At 45.0% G+C, this 19570-nt stretch overlaps 1 protein-coding gene across 3 annotated transcripts in view; it reads right to left on the minus strand.

Moving 5' to 3' along the window:
- Nucleotides 1–19570, minus strand: part of dph6 (diphthamine biosynthesis 6) — a 264965-nt gene that overhangs the window by 230687 nt on the left and 14708 nt on the right. Inside the window, exons 1-3 of one of the 3 annotated variants that reach the window (XM_055640694.1) lie at nt 18104–18739; nt 16539–16633; nt 8920–9104 (exon numbers count right to left, since the gene is read on the minus strand). In XM_055640694.1, the coding sequence (XP_055496669.1) occupies nt 8920–9104; nt 16539–16633; nt 18104–18126 (303 nt within the window). In that variant the 5' untranslated portion in view covers nt 18127–18739. Of the gene's footprint in view, nt 1–8919; nt 9105–16538; nt 16634–18103; nt 18743–19570 lie in introns of those variants that run through there. The other 2 variants (XM_055640698.1, XM_055640695.1) reach the window with 2 other exon arrangements.

Genomic DNA, 19570 nt, shown 5'->3' on the forward strand with positions numbered 1-19570 from the left:
TCGTCAACAATGATGGCACATGGATATTCTGCGAATTGTTGTTCCATTGAGCGCTGAAAGACTTCGCTAGAAGTGTTGATGCCCAAGGGCATTCTTAAAAACCTGTAGCGGCCGAATAGTGTGGCAAAAGTTGTTAGGGCAGATGATGTTCGGTCCAGTGGTATTTGCCAGAAAGAGCTTTTGGCATCGAGGACTGAGAATACCGTTGCATTACCAATCTGTGCCGCTACGTCCTCAGTGGTTCTCATCGGATAGTGTTGCCGTTTGATTGCTGTGTTTAAATCTTTAGGGTTGATACAGATGCGTAATTCTTTCTTATCTTTTTTTGTGGTGATGACCATAGTGGAGACCCAGTCTGAGGGTTCGCTGACCTCGGCAATGACTCCGATGGAGATCATACGCTTGAGTTTGGTGTGTATTCTCTCCCGCATGACATGGGGGACGTGGTGAGGCGCACAAACTATTATGGTGATCGTATGATCTACAGTGATCTTGTATATCGTAGGCAGTTTGCCAAGTTTGTCATCCAATAAGTCTTTATAGTTGGATAGCATCTGTTGTGTTGGTTCCTCTGTCATACAGAGTTTGTGGACAGCACGCCCGAAATAAACCAGACCCAGATCATGGCATGCATTGATGCCAAGCAAGGTTTCTGAGCTAGGTTGGACTATGTAGAAGATTAGGTTCTTTGTCTGCTCATTGACAGTGCACTTTAAATCAGCTTTACCCAACGGTTGGAGAACTCCCCCCCCCCCCCCCCCCCCCCCATAACCATGTAGGGTGGTGGAGTCTTCTTTCATGAGTTCAGTGGTTCTTATCTTGTTGAACTCTTTGAGTGACATTACGTTCACTCTGGCGCCAGTGTCGACTTTGGCATTCAAAGCCTTTATATTGATGATCATGGTCACCACAGGATCCATCAGTTTGCCTGGGGAGCACAGGTTTAGGGAGAGTACGGTTGAGTCAGTGTCTGTGTTATCAGAGTCGTTCCTGTGGGAAGTATAGTCTTGTTCTTGGGAATCAGAAGGCTCTTGTTGAATCAGGTGCAGATTTGTCCTTGAAGCAGTGCTCCCAGGCGACCGATAGCAAGTAGCAAAATGGTTGAGTTTCTTGTACTTTCCCATGGGCCATGCAGAATTGGCGCCCCCTAGAGTGGAAATAGTTGCAGTTTGGGCACCTCGTGGCAGGAATATTTGGACCTTTGCGGGGCTCATTTAAAAACTTCTGCGGAGAGTAATTAGCTAAATTTATGATATGTTGTTGAGGACTGGTGGGGTCAAAATCAGCTAGTGGGGCTACAGTCTCCGCCATTCGACATGCACGAATGGCTTGCTCTAAAGTCAGTTCAGCGTTCCGAAGCAATTCAGCTCTTAGCTTGCGGTCGCTCATCCCTCCCACAATTTTATTTTGCACGAGCTCATTTGTCAACTCACCGAACGGCACCGTGAACTCATGTGTCTTAGGTCGCTGATAAATCGTTCCACTGGCTCGTCAACCTGTTGCTGTCGGGCAAAAAATCTTGTTCTCTCAAGTATACGATTCGATGGCAGGTCGCACAGTTCTCTAAACTTTCTCAGTAGGACCGCCAGGTTGTCGATAGTTTTGGCTGGCACCAGTACCAGACCGTTCGCGTCGAGGTGTGCTGGTGCGAATTCAAAGGTGTCTGCGTGGATCATTGCTTCCGAACCTGCTAGATTTAAGTAGGGATGCCTTTAGGTCATCGGGATAGTTAGTATAGTCTCGCTCAAACATTCGCCAGCGCTCGGCTATATCAGAATCAAACACGAGCGGGCTTGGCTTTCGACAAGAGTTAGCCATGTCGTTAAAATCACTCACAAATAACTGATAAACAAAATAAATCACGGTAAACGGATGCGAGCTAGACCGATTTTCTGACACCATGTAAATACCTTAGTCTCACACAGGTTGAAGCACAAGCATCTTTATTGTCTAGTTTATCATCACATATGCAGTACATCACACGTTCAGTCTACTACAGCTACTACCAGACGGAAGGCGAGTTCTTACACTATAAATCATATAATTAGACAGGTTATAATTACTAAGCTTTCTGATTGGCTAACATGCATTAGCCAATCTACAGGAGCCATATCTCATAGGCAAATAGTGTGGCACAGGTTGGTATTGATATTGGTTTATTATTGTCACGTGCACCGAGATAGAGTGGACAACTTTATTTTGTGCGCATACTTAAAATGTTCAGCAGAAATATAAGCCACTTGCTTTGTTGTTGGACAGTTTGTTCATGGCATGATACACCTCATGTGACATAATCACCATTAAATCATTACTCTCAAAATTGTCCACCCTATACAAATCACCTTGGACAGTTGAATAAAGTACTATAATGCTGTTGCCATAACTCCGCGATATTAGCTGTTCCAGAGATTCCATCCACAGTGCATGGTAGAGATGTTTTGCAGCTGTTAAGAGCTCTCACTTCTTTCCAAAAATCAGTAGCATTGTTTCTTAACAGCTTCTTAGCCATGGAATCAGCCCTCATAGCTTGCTCATTTTTACAGATGAAGCGAAGAGCATACTTATATCTTGCATTAGTGAGCTTCTTGTACTCAAGTATAGGCCCTTGTCTGGGTCTACCTGCCTTAGCCCATGATTTAGTGGCTTCACGGGCTTCAGCATGATACTCAGCTTGACTTATTCCAGCCAGGCCTGATGTTATGTGTCTTATTTTTTATGCTTGCAGTAGGGCTTACTGCCTACACATAAAGCGCTTACTATATCATTATAAATGGAGCCAATATCTCATGCTTCACATCCTTATAATTACTACACATTATTGCATCTCTAGGTAGATGAATATTGCTTAAGGATTAATCTGTATGAGCATAATAGGCTAAGGTCTTCCTTGGTGAGGGTTGACCAGTCCAGTTTTTCTGTGTTTAAGCTATTTCCATCTCTGGTACTACAGGTAGATGTTCAACATTTATTGACATAGCAACAGGTATATGATCAGTCATTGCTGTAATACAGCTGTACTAATACAGTGGTCCAGCCATGATGTAGTGTGCCAGGCCTCACTAATATAAGTATAACTATCTGTAGGTAAAAGCACTTTGCTTGACAATGTAAAATTTTACTTCGGAGTCACATGAGTTACTACGTGAAGAAGGCCCGTTCAGCCGCACGTGCGTCATTACGTCAGACGCATTGGTGCAGGCAGCCGCTTGGGGAGCAGGAGCGTCTCCAACGCGGGTAAGTTTAAACTCAAGGTAAGCTTGTTTCTTACCCGTTTTATTCCCTGCAGGAACCTCTTGTTCCAGAGGTTTTCTGTCGGTGGATTCGCGAGGCCCGACGAGGGAACCAGCTATGGGCTGTGGGGAAACCCCGGTTCTTGCCGCCAAGAGCGGGTAGCTGTCGGGTGTTGTGGAAGACGTTGCTGACGGGGGTCAGTGGCGTCCAGGCGCTCCGGGTGCCGGGAGGATTCACTCCGATAGACACATAGACGCTGGGGTTCCCAGGGAGGAGACCTCCAGCAGGCCGGGTGCCGGTAAGGGATTTCCCCTCCGACAATAAAATTTATGCGGGGGTGTCCCGAGGAAGGGGACTTCCAGTAGGCCGGGAGGGCTTCCCCCCCCCCGATATGAATATGAATACTGGGGTTTCCCGGGGAGGGGACCCCCAGTAGATCTGGAGTCGGGAGGGGGTTCCCCTCCGACAATATGGAGGGCTTTTCCCTCCGATATGAAAGTTAATCCTGGGGTTCCCATGGAGGGGACCTCCAGTAGGATGGGATATAAATACATATGACGGGTGTCGGGAGGTTTTTTCCCCCGATATACATATAGAGGCTGGGGTTCCCGGGTAGGGGAATCCAGTAATTATGCGGGTTTCAGACTGCAGGGGTCCTTAGGAAAGGGGTTAAACGGACCGGAACGGTCAGCCCTGGGGATGGTAGGGGTTTTCCCTCCGGTAATATACAAGGGTGCTGGGATTCCCGGGGAGGGGAAATCCACCAGCTATGCGGTGCTCAGACCGCGGAGGTCCCCAAGATATGGGATAAATCGACCCAAGTGGTCAGTCCTGGTGCCGGGAGGGTTCCTTTCCGGTAAAAATAAATAATGTGGATGTTGGCCAGAATGGAGCCTTATTGAGAGGAGGCTCAAGATAGATACACCCTAACATCAGGAGATATGGCAGTGTTGGGCAGATGGGGAGCCCTTGCCAGCAGCGCCTTGTAACAGGGCTGCATAATGGGGATGCCGAATATATGGCAGTGCCGACCTATTGCTCTAAGCCGTGTCAGCAGCGCCTTGTATAGGGCTGTTTAAATGTATGGCAGCAGCACCTGGAGAAGGGCTGCAATGATGTCTCCCTCATGGAGGAGGTGAGCTTACCGGGGCATTTTCTGACCCTGAAGGGTGGACCTGTTGGAGAGGTCATGCCAGCAGCGCCTTGTAGTAGGGCTGCTTAATGTCTCCCTTATGGAGGAGAACATGCCGGGTCAGTGTAATCTGATGCCGAGGCTGAGGGTATAGCGTGGAGCATACCTCAAGGATGAAGGGTACATGTCAGAGGTACGATTTCTGGCAGCAAGGTTGCCATTACATCACAATGCAGTGAACACCGCTATCAGGGGTGTTAGAGCCACCCACCGAATATTCTATTCAGGTGAGACATATTCCACAGGCATATGAAGGGCGAAGCACATAGTTTAGGGGGAAAACGCACCCCATGGCTTCATCGGCAGGAAGCGGTTCACTCAAGCTGGTAGCAGCATTAAGCTGACCAGAGTTACTCTACAACTAAGTGACCACGAACAGGTTGGTAAGATTTACAATTGGTTGGGCAACACACAAATAACTGAGACATTGTCATCTACTCGGAAGCATTTTAACCAGGTAACTGGACAATACTAGTATTCCAAGAAGGTTGGAATTTGGCCAGAAGAGTGTTGAGCCAGGTCCAGTATTTTAGCCGGGTTGCCTTCGAGACAGGCTCGGAGATATGGGGAATTGTCTTTCAAGGCAAGGTCAGAATTATGGCAAGAATTTGTCTTGGGACATGTGAGAATTATCAGAACCGGGCCAGAGTTGTTGTCAGGGCAGACTCGAAATGATGGCAGGTGTGGCCTGTTCATAAAGAAAGAAGGGTGATCAAACTGATTTCCTAGGGGTTTTTCCATGTACCATGATCATCAGAGATGTTTGAAAGAATTGTTATGATGAGGCAAGTTAAACAGTATGATAACAATAAATCATTCAAAAGACTTCAGAGTTCAAAAACAATTGTGATGTGTTGTCTGGATTATATTTTGATGCAGTATTTGACTAAAATCCACTCAGTTTCAAGCTAATTGAGGAATTGCTTTCTCTTATCCAGTAAATTAGGTTGTTATCAAATGTATAGTTGCCATGTGACTCCGCCCTGAGCAATAGATTGGAATCAATAGAAACCTGGAACAGCCTTGTGGTTATAAAGGAGTTCCTATTCATTAGACTAACTGGCAATGTAATAGATGTGATGCAGCTGTGCATTTGGGAGAACTGACAGCATGCTTAATGACAAACAATAAGGGTCATGAAGATCATTGATAATACAACTTGCTATTGCCAGCTGAAGCTAAGAAAGCCACTGTGATGGACAAACAGTATTCAGCATTGCTCCAGTTGTTGATCAATAAATATGTCATTATATTGCAAAAAAGATGCTATGGCTTAAGGTGGGAACATGCGAATGTCATCTCTAGTTGAGGTGCAAGAGATTTGCAATGTTATTAACTCTTCAGTATTGGTATCATCTATCTATAGACCCTAAGTGCATTATGGGTTAAAGAGGGATTGAGTGAATATGCATAGGGGCATGCTCAACTTCATGTTGATACACTAAGATATGGCATATAATAAGCACGAGGGTGCAATCAGGGAAAAGATCCTGTAAAAGGTACATAATCTAATTTGCCACTGGAGTATCATTAAGTACAGATCAATGACAACACAGAATGGGTGTTGGGACCATGCAGTATTTATGAAATTCTGATTTAATGCAACACCGAATATAGAAATATTGTTTTCATGCTAATTAAACGTTGCAAAATGTGTGGCATAACAATAGCGAAAGGTACATTCTCACTACAAGCATGAGGAATGGTCTTTTATGTCTTCCTCCAAATTTGCTTTATGAGTCGGGTCTTGGAATGGAGACATCAAGAGTCGCTTTAGGTTCCAGCTGTGGAATTGGCCTATGCAGTTTGATTCCCGATTTGTCGGGAATAATAATGCAACATTATATAGTTATTTAAACGGAATTTTCTGGTCCAGCCTGCGGCTTGAAAGATCAGCCGTTGCATGATAAAAATCAATATATGTTCTACAGATTCTCAATAGATTGCTTACGGCTTGGGTTTGTCATGCCTATTTTTGTATGTATTCACAGTGCTGGAATGGTACCAAAAAGCGGTTCTTTGCTGCTTCAGTAGATGGGAAGCGTTTGTTTAATGCTCATGTTAGATTTAAAATGGTACAGATTCTGAGTTATTGCAGTTCATTTAAATGGTCTTTGACAATATTGAATTATAGGATCATTAACTGTGCCAAGGGGCTTTCCATCAGACTTACTGCAGCTAACAAGGTCTAAGTTGTTGGGTTCACCTCGGATATCGAGTTAGTAAAGGATATCTGTTACACAGGTTTCCCAGGACAAGTACAATGCAGTATGGGACATTGTGTAACACTATTTGAACCAGGGGGTTCCAGCTACATTCTTAGCTTTGATCGGACCTCATTAGGTAGTTATCCTCCTGGCGCTGGTTAGCGCAACAGGTCACTCGCTACATTATTGTGACAGGAGAGGATGATTACATCTGCAAATATATGCATAGTATTTTATGCTATAATTAATTTAAGAAGAGCAGTAGGGGTGTCAGGTCTTAAAATAACTCAAGACACACCCAGGGATTTCACGTTATGTGGGGACACACATATACAACAATATGTCAAGGTCACCAAGAGCCTTTGAGACTCTGAGCTAACTATGATTGTTAGTTACAAAAGACGTTATAAGAACCTATCTGCTCAGATCTTGTCAGGTGTTAAAACGGAGTTGAGGTATGCAGGAGTAGATACTGATCTGGATCTCGCTCCATCAGGGCTGTTATAACAGCAGCAGCAAGGGTTAACTACGTTCCGCTGGACCACATCATAACGGCTGTAGTGTGGTCAAACAAACAATATTTCAAACATGTTATAATCCGTTGCCAGACCAGAGGTATTCTCAATTTATTTTATGTTCTGTTATAGGTTCCAGCCGGATGAGAGATGTGACTTTGGTTTTTGGTTATTTAACAGCATCAGCATGTTTAAATCTATGTCATGACTGTATGCATTATGAATGTTTTCCCTCATTTTGTCAATGAGGCTGTTGTGGTTGTGTAGACTTGTTTTCTCATGGCATGAAATCACAGAGCTTTGAAATCTTCACGTAGTCACTCACATGGCTCCGAAGTAAAATAGTAAGATTAAACGAGAACTTACCAGTTTGAAGTTTGATCATTATTTTATGAGGAGTTACGATGAGGGAATACATGCCCTCCGCTCCCAGTCCTCGTTAAGCTCATCTGGTAGTTCTAGTCTTCTTTCATCTTACTATCATACTTCAGTCACTGTTATTATTATCTGTGATTTCACACCGCTGCTTTGAAGATTGACGCACGCGGCTGAACGGGCCTTCTTCACGTATTCCCTCATCGTAACTCCTCATAAAATAAAGATCAAACTTCAAACTGATAAGTTCTCGTTTAATCTTACTATTATTATCTTAGAGCCGAGTCATACGATTGGCAAATAATGAGTTCCTGAGATATCTGCATTCATATCCCCAATTACATATATATTACAAAAATTATTGTTTTGAATATAGGAATAGATGAAAGCAAGCTTTTTTAAATATTCATCCTCATTCTGATGGCATTTATAGGATAACATTTAGGATAACAAATTCCTTGTCATTGTGAGCAAAGTGTATTGCAATACACCAGTCAGCATCAAGCCGAACCACATTTATTGATGAGTCAAGCTTCTTGTTCCATAGAATAGCCACACCTCCGGATATCCTCCTCTGACTATTCCCATGCCAAGGTCAGTTGTAGACTCCCCAGCCCCATTGAGAGAATTGAGTTTGTCCAAGTCTTGCTTCGCTAAAAATGTCTCTTGCATACATAGTATGTCACAGTTCTCCAGAAGGTTGTCAACAACTGTGTGGCAAGCTTTATCCCCTGCGCTCTGGCCCAAACGCAGACCACGACAGTTGTACGACAGAACCAGAATGGTCATTTAGCGAGACTAGAGACAGGATGGAGATTCACAACCCACATCCTACAATTCTATTATGGAAAATTTGATCCAAGTACAAAACAATCTACATCTGAGTTTGGCTTTTTTATGTCACGCCAAGAAACCAATTGTGCAAAACAATTAGATTACTATAAAATTATCTCAAAGTATGGGTAATTTGTGTGTGAACTGCACTTCACAAAGTGGTGCGAGATCAGACCCCCAAAAAAAGTCACAACGTCACTGTCATCACAGCAGAACTGTGTTCAATGTATGTTTAGATATACAGCATCCTGGCAATCTTTTTGTTTATAATACAAATCGAGCAATCTAGTTGTTTCACTGCCACAATTATATTTTAATCGCTTAACAAGAATCTACGGATACACTTTTAGAGTACAATGGAGCCACTGCAGGTTATGAGTTGCCACAACTTGGTCTCAGATCAGTATCATCCCAGAAAAAGTATGCATTGCATCTGCTTTGGTTAAAAACAAACTGCCGAATCTAATCCTATTTTCCAACTCTTGACCCATAGTCCTACAGTCATGGCTCTTCAATATCACATCCAATAAAAAGCATTGAGTTTTTAAAATATCCTTGCAAGTACCTTGATCTGCTTCAAAAGATGGTAGAGGTCTTCAACTTCATCACCTTCACATTCCGTGTAGTCTCTTCCTATTGCTACAGAGCTCCCTTTAATAGTGCGTCGATACATTGGGAGGCCAATAGCTTCTGAATAGAGATCTATGGCTTCGTGTCCCACAGTCTGATACATGTAACTGTCAAGCTCGTCTGCAAGAATAAACATTCAATAAAAAAGTTATTTCAGAAGAACATGGTCAATGAATTTTGCTGAATCCTGTATTCATTTTTAAATTGACCCTGATCTTCGATAACGATGAGAAGGTCTACCGGGACGAGGCGGCTGACTGGCACTCTGGTGTCAGGACAACAGCCTCCTCTTGAATGTCACAAAAACTCAGGAGCCGATTGTGGACTTTAGAAGGGCACAACATCCGCAGACGTACACGCCACTGGAGATAAATGGGACGACTGTGGAAAGGCTGAGCTGCTTTAAATATCTGGGAGTCCACATCACAGAGGATCTGACATGGACAACACACACTGCCACACAGGTGAATAAGGCAAGGCAGTGCCTTTACCACCTCAGGCAGCTGAGGAAATTCAGAATCTCTCTGAGGATCCTTCAGTGCTTCTACTCTGGAGCTGTAGAAAAAATCTTGTCAGGCAACATCACAAACTGGTTTGGGAACAGCTCTGCCCAGGCAGGAAGGCTCTGCAGAAAGTAGTGCGTTCAGCCGAACTCACTATGGGAACTACACTCGCCCTCCTACGCCAGGAGGTGCAGATCCAAAGCCAACAACATAATGGGGGACCCCTACCACCCCAGCAACGGACTGTTCCAGCTGCTACGGTCAGGCAAACGCCTCCGCTGTCGTGCTGTGAAAACAGAGAGGGTGAGAAGGAGTATCTTCCCACAGGCCATCAGGACTGTAAACTCGTATCTCACCAGGGACTAATTTACTGTACTAATTTACTGCTGTGTTGTGTCTTTTGTAAAAAAATATTTTCTAACATGTAAATACTGTTTCTGTTCTATTCTGTTCTGTAGTTTTTGCACAATCCGCAGGCATTGCCACTTTCATTTCACTGCACATCTTGTATGTGTATGTGACAAATAAAGTTGACTTGACTTGACTTGAAAATAATTTAAAAACAAAATAGTTTGACATTTGTTGAACAAATGCTGTGTTTAATATTTATTGAGAAAAAAATAAACCTTTTTTGTATATAATGCAGATTGTAAGTTTCGTGATCGTCTTCTAGGTCTGCACAAGTACTTGAGAGTCTTCAAGGTACAACAGAAGTCTTTATTACATTACTCAATGCTGGCAGCAAGACAACTCAAAAATGGCTGCAACACACAGAATCTGACTGCACACCCGCACACTACGGACAGGATAAACTATATACACAACATCTCCCTTTGTCCTGTGCTGCGCCACCTGCTGCATGGGAGGAGCAACGGGTCCTCCCACCCCACACAGTCCACCAAACGTCACATTCCCCCTTTCCAGTTTGAACATCTCCATTTGGCTGGACCATGCTTCACTCTTTTTTTCCAGCCTTTTTTGCTGAAGGTTCAGAATCAACAGTTTTCCTCAGTGTTCTCTTTTGAAGAAATATCAGTATTTGCTTTATCTGTATGCTGTTCTTTCTCCACTTGGCTGTAGTTTTTTTTTGGCGGTCGGCGGCGTTTTGGATGCGAACGCGAATTAGTTCTTCCTTGCCATTCGGCGCCGTTTGTGAGATTACTGCTCCAAGACCAGATGGCGATGCATCGGCATCCAGTGAGATCAGTTTTGATGGGTCATAGTGGACCAAACACGTCTTCTGGGCGAGCATCTCCTTCAACCTGGTGAATGCATGGTCACACTCTTTGGACCAGTGCCATTCGACATCCTGTTTTCACAGGTTGTTCACACACTTGCTGACCATGTTGCAATCCATGGTAGATGACAATGCCATATTTGATCCATCGTATATCAAGGCGTCCATGTCAAGCTTAAAAGCATGGATCCAGTCGATGGCGCACAGGGATGTACCTTCTTTACAAACGACGATAAGCGGCAACATCTGTGTTATACCATTACAGGAAACGGCAACAGTGCATTTGCCTTTCGTGGAAATGGGCTGTCGTCCGTATCCGAAAAGGCGGACGTTGGCCGGTTTCAGTTTTGGCGATCCGATCCTCTCCCAATATCCTGACCCACCAGCGACACAGCCGCACCAGTATCCACCTGGAACTGTAGATCAACGTTCAAGACCCGCAGCGAAATCCTCGGCTTGTCGGTGATTGTGGACACACCGAGCACTTCAACTCCGCAGTTTGGTCGACTGTGTTTTGCGCTTTCTAGCCCTTTCTCCGCTGTCCTACGGATTGACACACTGCCTGGAGATGACCTTTTCGGTAACAGGCATAACAAACGGACTTGATATACGGGCACTCACAGTGATGATGAGCAGTCGAGCCGCACCGGTAGCAGGGTTTCGATCCTCCCCCCACAGGGGACGGCTTTTCTGAAACTGTCCCACCTTGTCCGGATTTGCTCTGGGTCAATCAACTGGTTTCTGGCGTTGCGGACAACTGACGAACTGTATGCACCTCCTGAGGGAGCTTCGACGCTGTTTCGCCGGCCATTTTGTGCCGTTCTTTACTCGGCAGCTCGGCCATCTTAGCACACTGTAGCACATTCTTCAATGAGGCATCTGATTCCTTGAGAATCACCTGCTGGATCAATGCATGCCTGCAGCCCATGACCAGTCTATCCTGCAACGCATTGTCTTGGCACTTTTCGCAGCATTGAGTTTTAAAATCACATGCTTTTGCCTCCGTGCAAAGTTCGGCAAGAAATTCGGTAATCGATTGCCCTGCCTGTTGCACCGTCGGGTAGAAATCAAAGCGAGCTGCGAGGAAATTTTGAGTTTCTTCGAAATGCAGCTGCAAAGCCGTTGTAATTTCAGCATATGAGGCTTCAGTTACTTCTTCTGTAAGTAAATTTTGAAGCAGTGCAAATATTTCTGGAGACATCGACGAACACAAGAGAGCCTTCTTCCTCTGGTCAGTCGTAATTACCGTACTTTCAAAATAAAACTCAGCTCACATTAAATACGATGACCACCTTTCTCGCTCGGGATCGAAACGATCGAATCGCCGAAACATGTTAGTTTGAGTTCACTACAGAACTTAAAAATATACATTTTTCTAAAAAACAAAAAATAGGCTCTTATCTCGGTCTTTGGACACTCCGAAGAATCCCACTTCTGACACCACTTTCGTGTTCATCTTCTAGGTCTGCACAAGTACTTAAGAGTCTTCAAGGTACAACAGAAGTCTTTATTACATTACTCAATGCTGGCAGCAAGCCAACTCAAAAATGGCTGCAACACACAGAATCTGACCTCGCACTCGCACACTACGGACAGGATAAACGATGTACACATCTCCCTTTGTCCTGTGCAGTGCCACCTGCTGCACGGGAGAAGTAACGGGTCCTCCCACCCCACACAGTCCACCAAACATCACAGTAGGCTTCAAGTAAACAAATGAAGCCTAGAGCAAAATACTGATATCAGTCTGAAGTAGGGTCTCAACCCGAAATGCAAGTATGACGAAGGATTTCGACCCGAAATGTCGCCCATTCCTTCTCTCCAGAGATGCTGCCTGTTCTGCTGAGTTACTCCAGCATTTTGTGTCTAGCTCTCTCTCCTCCTGAAGAAAGTCTCCCGCCTTCCATCTCTCTCTAGAAAAGAGTTCACTCTGAAATGCCCTTCGATTCATACAAGAGGCAATAAGTATCTTAAACCAGCACCAGGAATGCATCTCATAAAAATGGGAGCATTGTAAAATCATAAATCCATGTCTGCAGTTCTTTCCTACACATACTGATATGAGTAATGGTTTCAGAGTCCAGCTCCATCAATAATCTGAGAGGTCATCCCAAACTCAATACTTTGGCTTTAAGAACACATCAGAGGCTGGTCATCTGTGGCAAGTGATTCACCTTCTGAAATAAAACTAGTTTGATAAAATCCTGATTGCACCAAATTTGTAATATTGTGAGCAATTCAGGTCGCAGCACCTCAAGGATTCATTGTCCTTGGATACAATGCAGAGCACACACACAGAATGAGAGCTGTATTCCAAGGATTAAATCACAAGATGAATATAGGGCTATATGCCCCAGAAATTAGAACTGAGAGATAATTTCAAACGTGACAGATATATTACATGACTTCAATTCCATGAGATTTATCTTTAGCTGAGTTGTTGCAGGGTCTCAGCAAATCAGAAACAACTGTGGAGGGAAATAACTGAAGAAGGGTCCTGACCCAAAAGGTCACCAGTCCATTTCCCTCCACACACACTGCCTGACCTTCTGAGTGACTCCAGCAATCTGTATGTTGCTCAGGATTACAGCATCTAGTCTACTAATAAAGACACAGTAAACTGGAGTAATTCAGCAGATCAGGTAGCATGTCTGAAGAATATGACATGTGGATAGATGACGTTTCAGGTCAGAACCCATCTGGTTCATCACCACATACTCAAGACATATTAGGAAGAGCCAAAAAAATCCAGCATTGCTTGGACCCCTCAGGATGATGCTTTTTAAAAGATTTCAGATTTTCAGCACTCACATTTTTTCTTTTTTTTTTACAGCCTGCAAAGGCATTTATTCCCCACACTTCATCTAAGACCTGTGTAGTCCTATAAGGACCTACCCCACTAGATTTTCCACGAACACAATATCTCACCTACATGTCTCCTGCTGCACCAGAGGACCAAACACCCTCGACCACTGCTACACCACCATCAAGGATGCCCATCGCTCTATCCCTCGCCCTCACTTCGGTAAATCCGACCATAGGCTGCTTCTTCCTGCCTACAGACAGCAATTAAAGAGCGCACCCCCAGATGTGAGGACTGTACAGAGCTGGTCGGGGGGGGGGGGGGGGGGGGCAGATGAACAACTCCAGGACTGTTTGGAGTCTGTACATCACCAACAGGAAGGTGCGGTGCAGACGCTTCAGACGGCGGAAGGGAGTCTCCCGCTCCCTCCCTCCCTCCTCCCGGCCTCGACATGCGGGAGGGTTTATTTTGAAAGCGCCGTTGGCGGAGTGGCGGGCAGCGGCCGCTAACGGCGGGAGGAGGTTTATTTTGAAAGCGCCGTTGGCAGAGTGGCGGGCAGCGGCCGCTAACAGGGCGGGCGTGGTGCGGGAGGAGGGAGGAGGAGGAGATGGAGCCGCCGCCGTCGACGTCGCCGCTGCTGCTGCTGTGCAGGGCCCATCATTCGCTCCGACCATCCGTCACGCGTCACTTAGTATCTTATCCACACATTACAGCCGTCGCCGACACAAAACATCACGTTCCTTTTCTCCAGAGATGCTGCCTGACCTGCTGAGTTACTCCAGTTTTTTGTGTCCATCTTCAGTATCAACCAGTATCTGCGTCCCAAGCCGGGCAAAATGACTCGGTGTTTAGCGTGCCGGGCGGCACTTTGGGTGTTCAGTGGCACCCGCATAACCGCTAACTTCGAGCCCTGTGACGTGCCTCAATGACTATCGACCAGTGGCATTAACGTTGGTGGTGATTACGTGCTTTGAGAGGTTGATCATGGCGCAAATCGACAAAAACTTCCACTTCATTCACAGATCACACGGTGGATCTGATTCTGGCTCTTCACTCCGGTGGACCACTTGTGTCATATGTCAACATTGACTACGATTTAATACAATCAGCACGGGGTTACCAAACCTCAACTGGCTACGTGCGCAGCCCCCTGCTATATGCTCAACTTCCTCTATACTCATGACTGCGTAGCCGGAAATGTGTCAACGTAGTAACAATCAGCGAGCACTCAAGGCATCATCAAGTTTGCTGCGTAGCCGGACGAACTCCATCATCAAGTTCGCTGACGACACCACTGTTGTGGGACGTATCACTGATGGAGATGAGTCAGAGTATAGAAATGAGATTGACCATTTGACCAAATGGTGCCAGCACAATAACCTGGCTCTCAACACCAGCAAAACCAAGGAATTGATTGTGGGCTTTGGAAAGGGTAGGATGGGGACCCATAGTCCTGTTAATATCAACAGGTCGATGGTGGTGAGGGTCAAGAGCTTCAAATTCCTGGGCGTGCATATCTCTGAAGATCTCTCCTGGTCGGAGAACACTGATGCAATTATAAGGAAAGCTCATCAGCGCCTCCACTTCCTGAGAAGATTACGGAGTCGGTATGTCAAGGAGGTCTCTCTCGAACTTCTACAGGTGCACAGTAGAGAGCATGCCGACCGGTTGCGTCGTGGCTTGGTTCGGCAACTTGAGCGCCCAGGAGCGGAAAAGACTGCAAAAATTTGTAAACACTGCCCGGTCCATCATCGGCTCTGACCTCCCTACCATCAAGGGGATCTATCGCAGTCACTGCCTCAAAAAGGCCGCCAGCATCATCAAGGATCCACACCATCCTGGCCACTCACTCATCTCCCCACTGCCTTCAGGTAGAAGGTACATGAGCCTGAAATCTGCAATATCCAGGTTTAGGAATAGCTGCTTCCCCACAGCCATCAGGCTATTAAACTCAACTAAAACAAAACTCTCATCATTAATAGCCCATTGCACTTTATCTGTTTATTTATGTATATATATATATATATATATATATATATATTATGTATATATATATATATATATATATATATATATATGTATATGGTCACACTGATCTGTATTTATGCCAACTATATTCTGTTCTGTTGAAGCAAAGCAAGAATTTCATTGTCCTATCTGGGACACATGACAATAAACTCTCTTGAATCTTGAATCTCAGCAACATTGCATGAAAACACATCAGGATCCACGCACCAATAACACAGAGCTTCGTCTGCCACCATCTATCTTCACAGTCCACTGTCCCTGACACATCCTGGTATATGAAGAATCGAAACATCACCTATCATGTTCTCCAGGCACGCTGCCTGACCCACTATGTTACTCCAGCATTTTATGTCATTTTTTTGTAAACAAGCATCTGCAGTTCCTTCTTTCAACATCATAGTTCATGTTTAATATAACAATATTTGATGTAATGAAGGTTGGGGATTTCCAGAATGTGACATTACCTGGGTATTTATAGACAATAGGTGCAGGAGTAGGCCATTTGGCCCTTTAAGCCAGCACCGCCATTCAATGTGATCATGGTTGATCATCCACAATCAGTACCCCGTTCCTGCCTTCTCCCCATATCCCTTGACTCCGCTATCTTTAAGAGCTCTATCTAACGCTCTCTTGAAAGCATCCAGAGAACCGGCCTCCACCGCCCTCTGAGGCAAAGAATTCCAGACTCACAACTCTCTGTGGGAAAAGTGCACTTTTGAGCACATTTGTGCTCAAGTGTGATATTAGCAGCTGGGATTAACTGTGAGGCATCCTAAATTATAATTCCCCATTAAGCAAAGTGCTCATATGTGACAATAAAGTGCACAACCTGTAGTGTCCACATATTTAAGCCTGATCCATAAGGGAACCAGTTTGTTCACTTGAAGACTAGTGCACACTAAATTATGGTATACATATATCTCATTTTGCAAGCTGCAAAGATGATACAGGTTGCATATCTGTATTAATATAAAAAGGTTTACCTTTATGATTGGCAGGTCTTAAATTCGCTAAAGCCACAACTTCATGTCCAGCTGCCACACACTGCATCATATTATAACAGCTGTCCTTTCCACCGCTACAAAGAAAATTAAAAATCAATTCAGTTTCATCAAACTTACAGCTAATAAGTCTCTCCGGCACCAACATCACCACATATTCCATTAACGTTAAAGTTCAGTTGGCAGGAAACCATCGGAAAAAGGCACAAAGTGCTGGAGTTACGCAGCAGGTCAGGCAGCATCTCTGGAGAACATGAATGTGACGGATTGGGTCACGATCTTTCTTCAAACTGATTGTGGGGGGTGGGGGGGAAAACTAGAAAAGAGGAAGGGCAGGATAAAGTGTGGCAGGCAATGGGCGAATAAAAGCGGGGTGAGGGAGGATTGATGGGCAGAAAGAGAGGCAAACGGACTGAAGACTTACAAATTTTGAAGCTGGAAGGCATGGATGGGGAGGGAGAGGAGAAATTGATGAGAGTTTAGGTAGGGCACAGAAACATTCACTGATGGTGACGAGCATTTTCCTCGGCAGACTGGCTTAACATTTCAGAAATGTGTGGACCGGAGCAAATCAAAGTAAAGGAGCTGGGAAATGCATAATCTTTAAGGTACTGATTAGGAGTTCAAATCAGGATCAAATGGTATGTTGCAGACTAATCTTCCTATTGTTTGACTGGGGCACACGCAAGCACAATGAAGAAATGACGTATGCAGTCTGATTACACAGTAGGAAGAAAGTTGATCTCACATCTACCAGGATGTTAGTAAATGCCAATAAATAAATAAGAGGGCAGAACAGGAATAGATACACGTTAGACTAGAATTAGCAGTACAAGGCAAGATAAATCATTGCTAGGGGTACTCCAGCTATGGTTGGACAGGTAAGTGAGAACCAAAATGAAATCCTACGGATATAATTGACAAAGGATGGCATGGAGCATCACATTAAAGGCACTGATTTGAAGATGAACGTTAAGGAATGATGTAGCAGTCACATCAAATTTCAACTGAGACTTTTGAGTAAGGCAAATTAAGGAAAAGATTTTGATTAAGGAAAGGCAAGGTAAAAAATGAGATGGTGCACTATTGCAGCATGAATTATATTGTTGAAGCAGATTTTTTCTGAGTAAGTTAAAAAGAATATCTGTGAAAGTGAAAGGTGGGGTATCTGCATGAGACACGTTTACAATGTTGCCCTGTGTCGGTGCTGGGAAGGGAAGTTTGATAGCCTGCTGTTTAGTGGAAGCAGCCTCTCGTGGAAGAGGAGATATTGGAAATTTGTGTTGGTTGAGTTTAACAATAGAAATGTAGAATAGCATCAATTTTCATGGCAACATTATCAGTTCCTTGTGCTAAGAATGGATAGAGGGTGAAATGGGGGAAAAGCTCACTTAGCACTCCATTGTCATCCTGCATATCTGAGTCATTCATGCAGCAGAGCCTGGCATAGTCTTTACAGTGAACTAGCCAGGCACAACAGGTGCATGGAAAAGAGGTAACCATAGAGACAATTCAATACTGCTGATGGCATGGAGATGTTAATTTACCTGACCAGAGCAATTACTCTCATTTTGATCAGAAGGATTGAATGAGACAGGATTTTCAAATTTACTGAATTAAAAAAAATCTTGTGTTCAACTCCACTAGGGATTTGGCTAACTCTTCCTGCTCTCTTGAGTTCTGATCTCTCTCTTCACCTAGATCCAGTCTCTTCCAATCTCTCTGGGTCTCTATTTATTTACTGCCCCTTTTTTTCAGACCCGTTTTTTTCCAGATGTTACTAGTGTCTCTCACACTCTCTCTGAAGCCAGGTATTTTGATTCCACACTCAGTCACACTCCCCCTCTTTCTCCCTTTCTCACACCCTCTCTCCACACTGTCTCCCTCTCTCCCCCTTCTCTCACACGGTCTTCCTTCCGTCTCTCCCCCTTTCTATCATTCCCTCTCTCCTTCACTGTCTTCCTTCCCTCTCATTCACTTTCTCTCACTCCCTCTACCCCCACTGTCTCACTCTTCCCAACTCTCTCTGGCCGTCTCCTTTCCCTCTTTCATTCACTTTCTCTCTCCTTTCCCCTTCACTCTCTCTCTCTCTTATTTTCTCTCTTTCTATCCTTCTCTCTCTCTCTCTCTACCCTTCTCTCCCTCCCTCTCTATCGTTCCTTCCTCTCTCTATCTGTCTCTCCTTCCTCTCTCTCTCTCTCTCCATCTCTCTCTGTCTCCTTCCCTCCCTCCCTCCTCTCTGCGGTTGAAGGCACCGCCAAGGTCCCCGGGCCGAGGACCCCACCCCGCTGCCCTCGTCGCGCCTGCACCCATTGCTGAGCCCAACACCGTCGCCCCGCCGTCGCGACGCCGTTTGCGGCCACCGGAGAGAGACGGCAGTCACGGGGAACTCGGCGAACCGCCAGCCTGCTAGTTTGAGCGGGGATGTATGAAGGTGACTGAGGGCGGAGGGAGTGAGGAAGCCCCGGCGATACGAGGCGAGGGCGGCGCCGTTTAAATTCATGGCGCAGTTTCCAGCGGCCCTGCAACCAGATATAGCTCAACATCCAGCCCTGCAGCCAAAGATACTACAGCTTGTAACCGGACAGCCCAGTATATAACAACCGCTGCTTATCAACTTCCAGCGGCCCTGCAGCACTCGCTTATAAAACTCGGACTAACTTATCCGTGAGCCTGGAGCAGTTTCGAGGGAAGCCAAGCCCTGGTCTGTGCAGATGCCCATAGCCTGCGTGCCTCCAAACCAGCGGCGTGATTAGACATCTCAGAGATATTTCACTCTGAGGGTACAGTGCAAAAAGAAAACATTTAAATTAAATGTACACAGACATTGGTTTCTTTTGAATAACCAAATGTTATAAAAAAAATGGTCCTTGGTAGACACTCGGAGGGCCGAAGGGTTGCTTCAGTTTAGTGTACTGTCATGTGTACTGAGGTACAATGAAAAGCTTTTTACTATGTACTGTCCTGTCAGGGGAAACACCTGTCCCTATACCTCCTCCCTCAACTCTATCCAA

This window comes from Leucoraja erinacea, chromosome 9 (assembly GCF_028641065.1).
Source record: "Leucoraja erinacea ecotype New England chromosome 9, Leri_hhj_1, whole genome shotgun sequence".
Classification (NCBI taxonomy): domain Eukaryota; kingdom Metazoa; phylum Chordata; class Chondrichthyes; order Rajiformes; family Rajidae; genus Leucoraja; species Leucoraja erinaceus.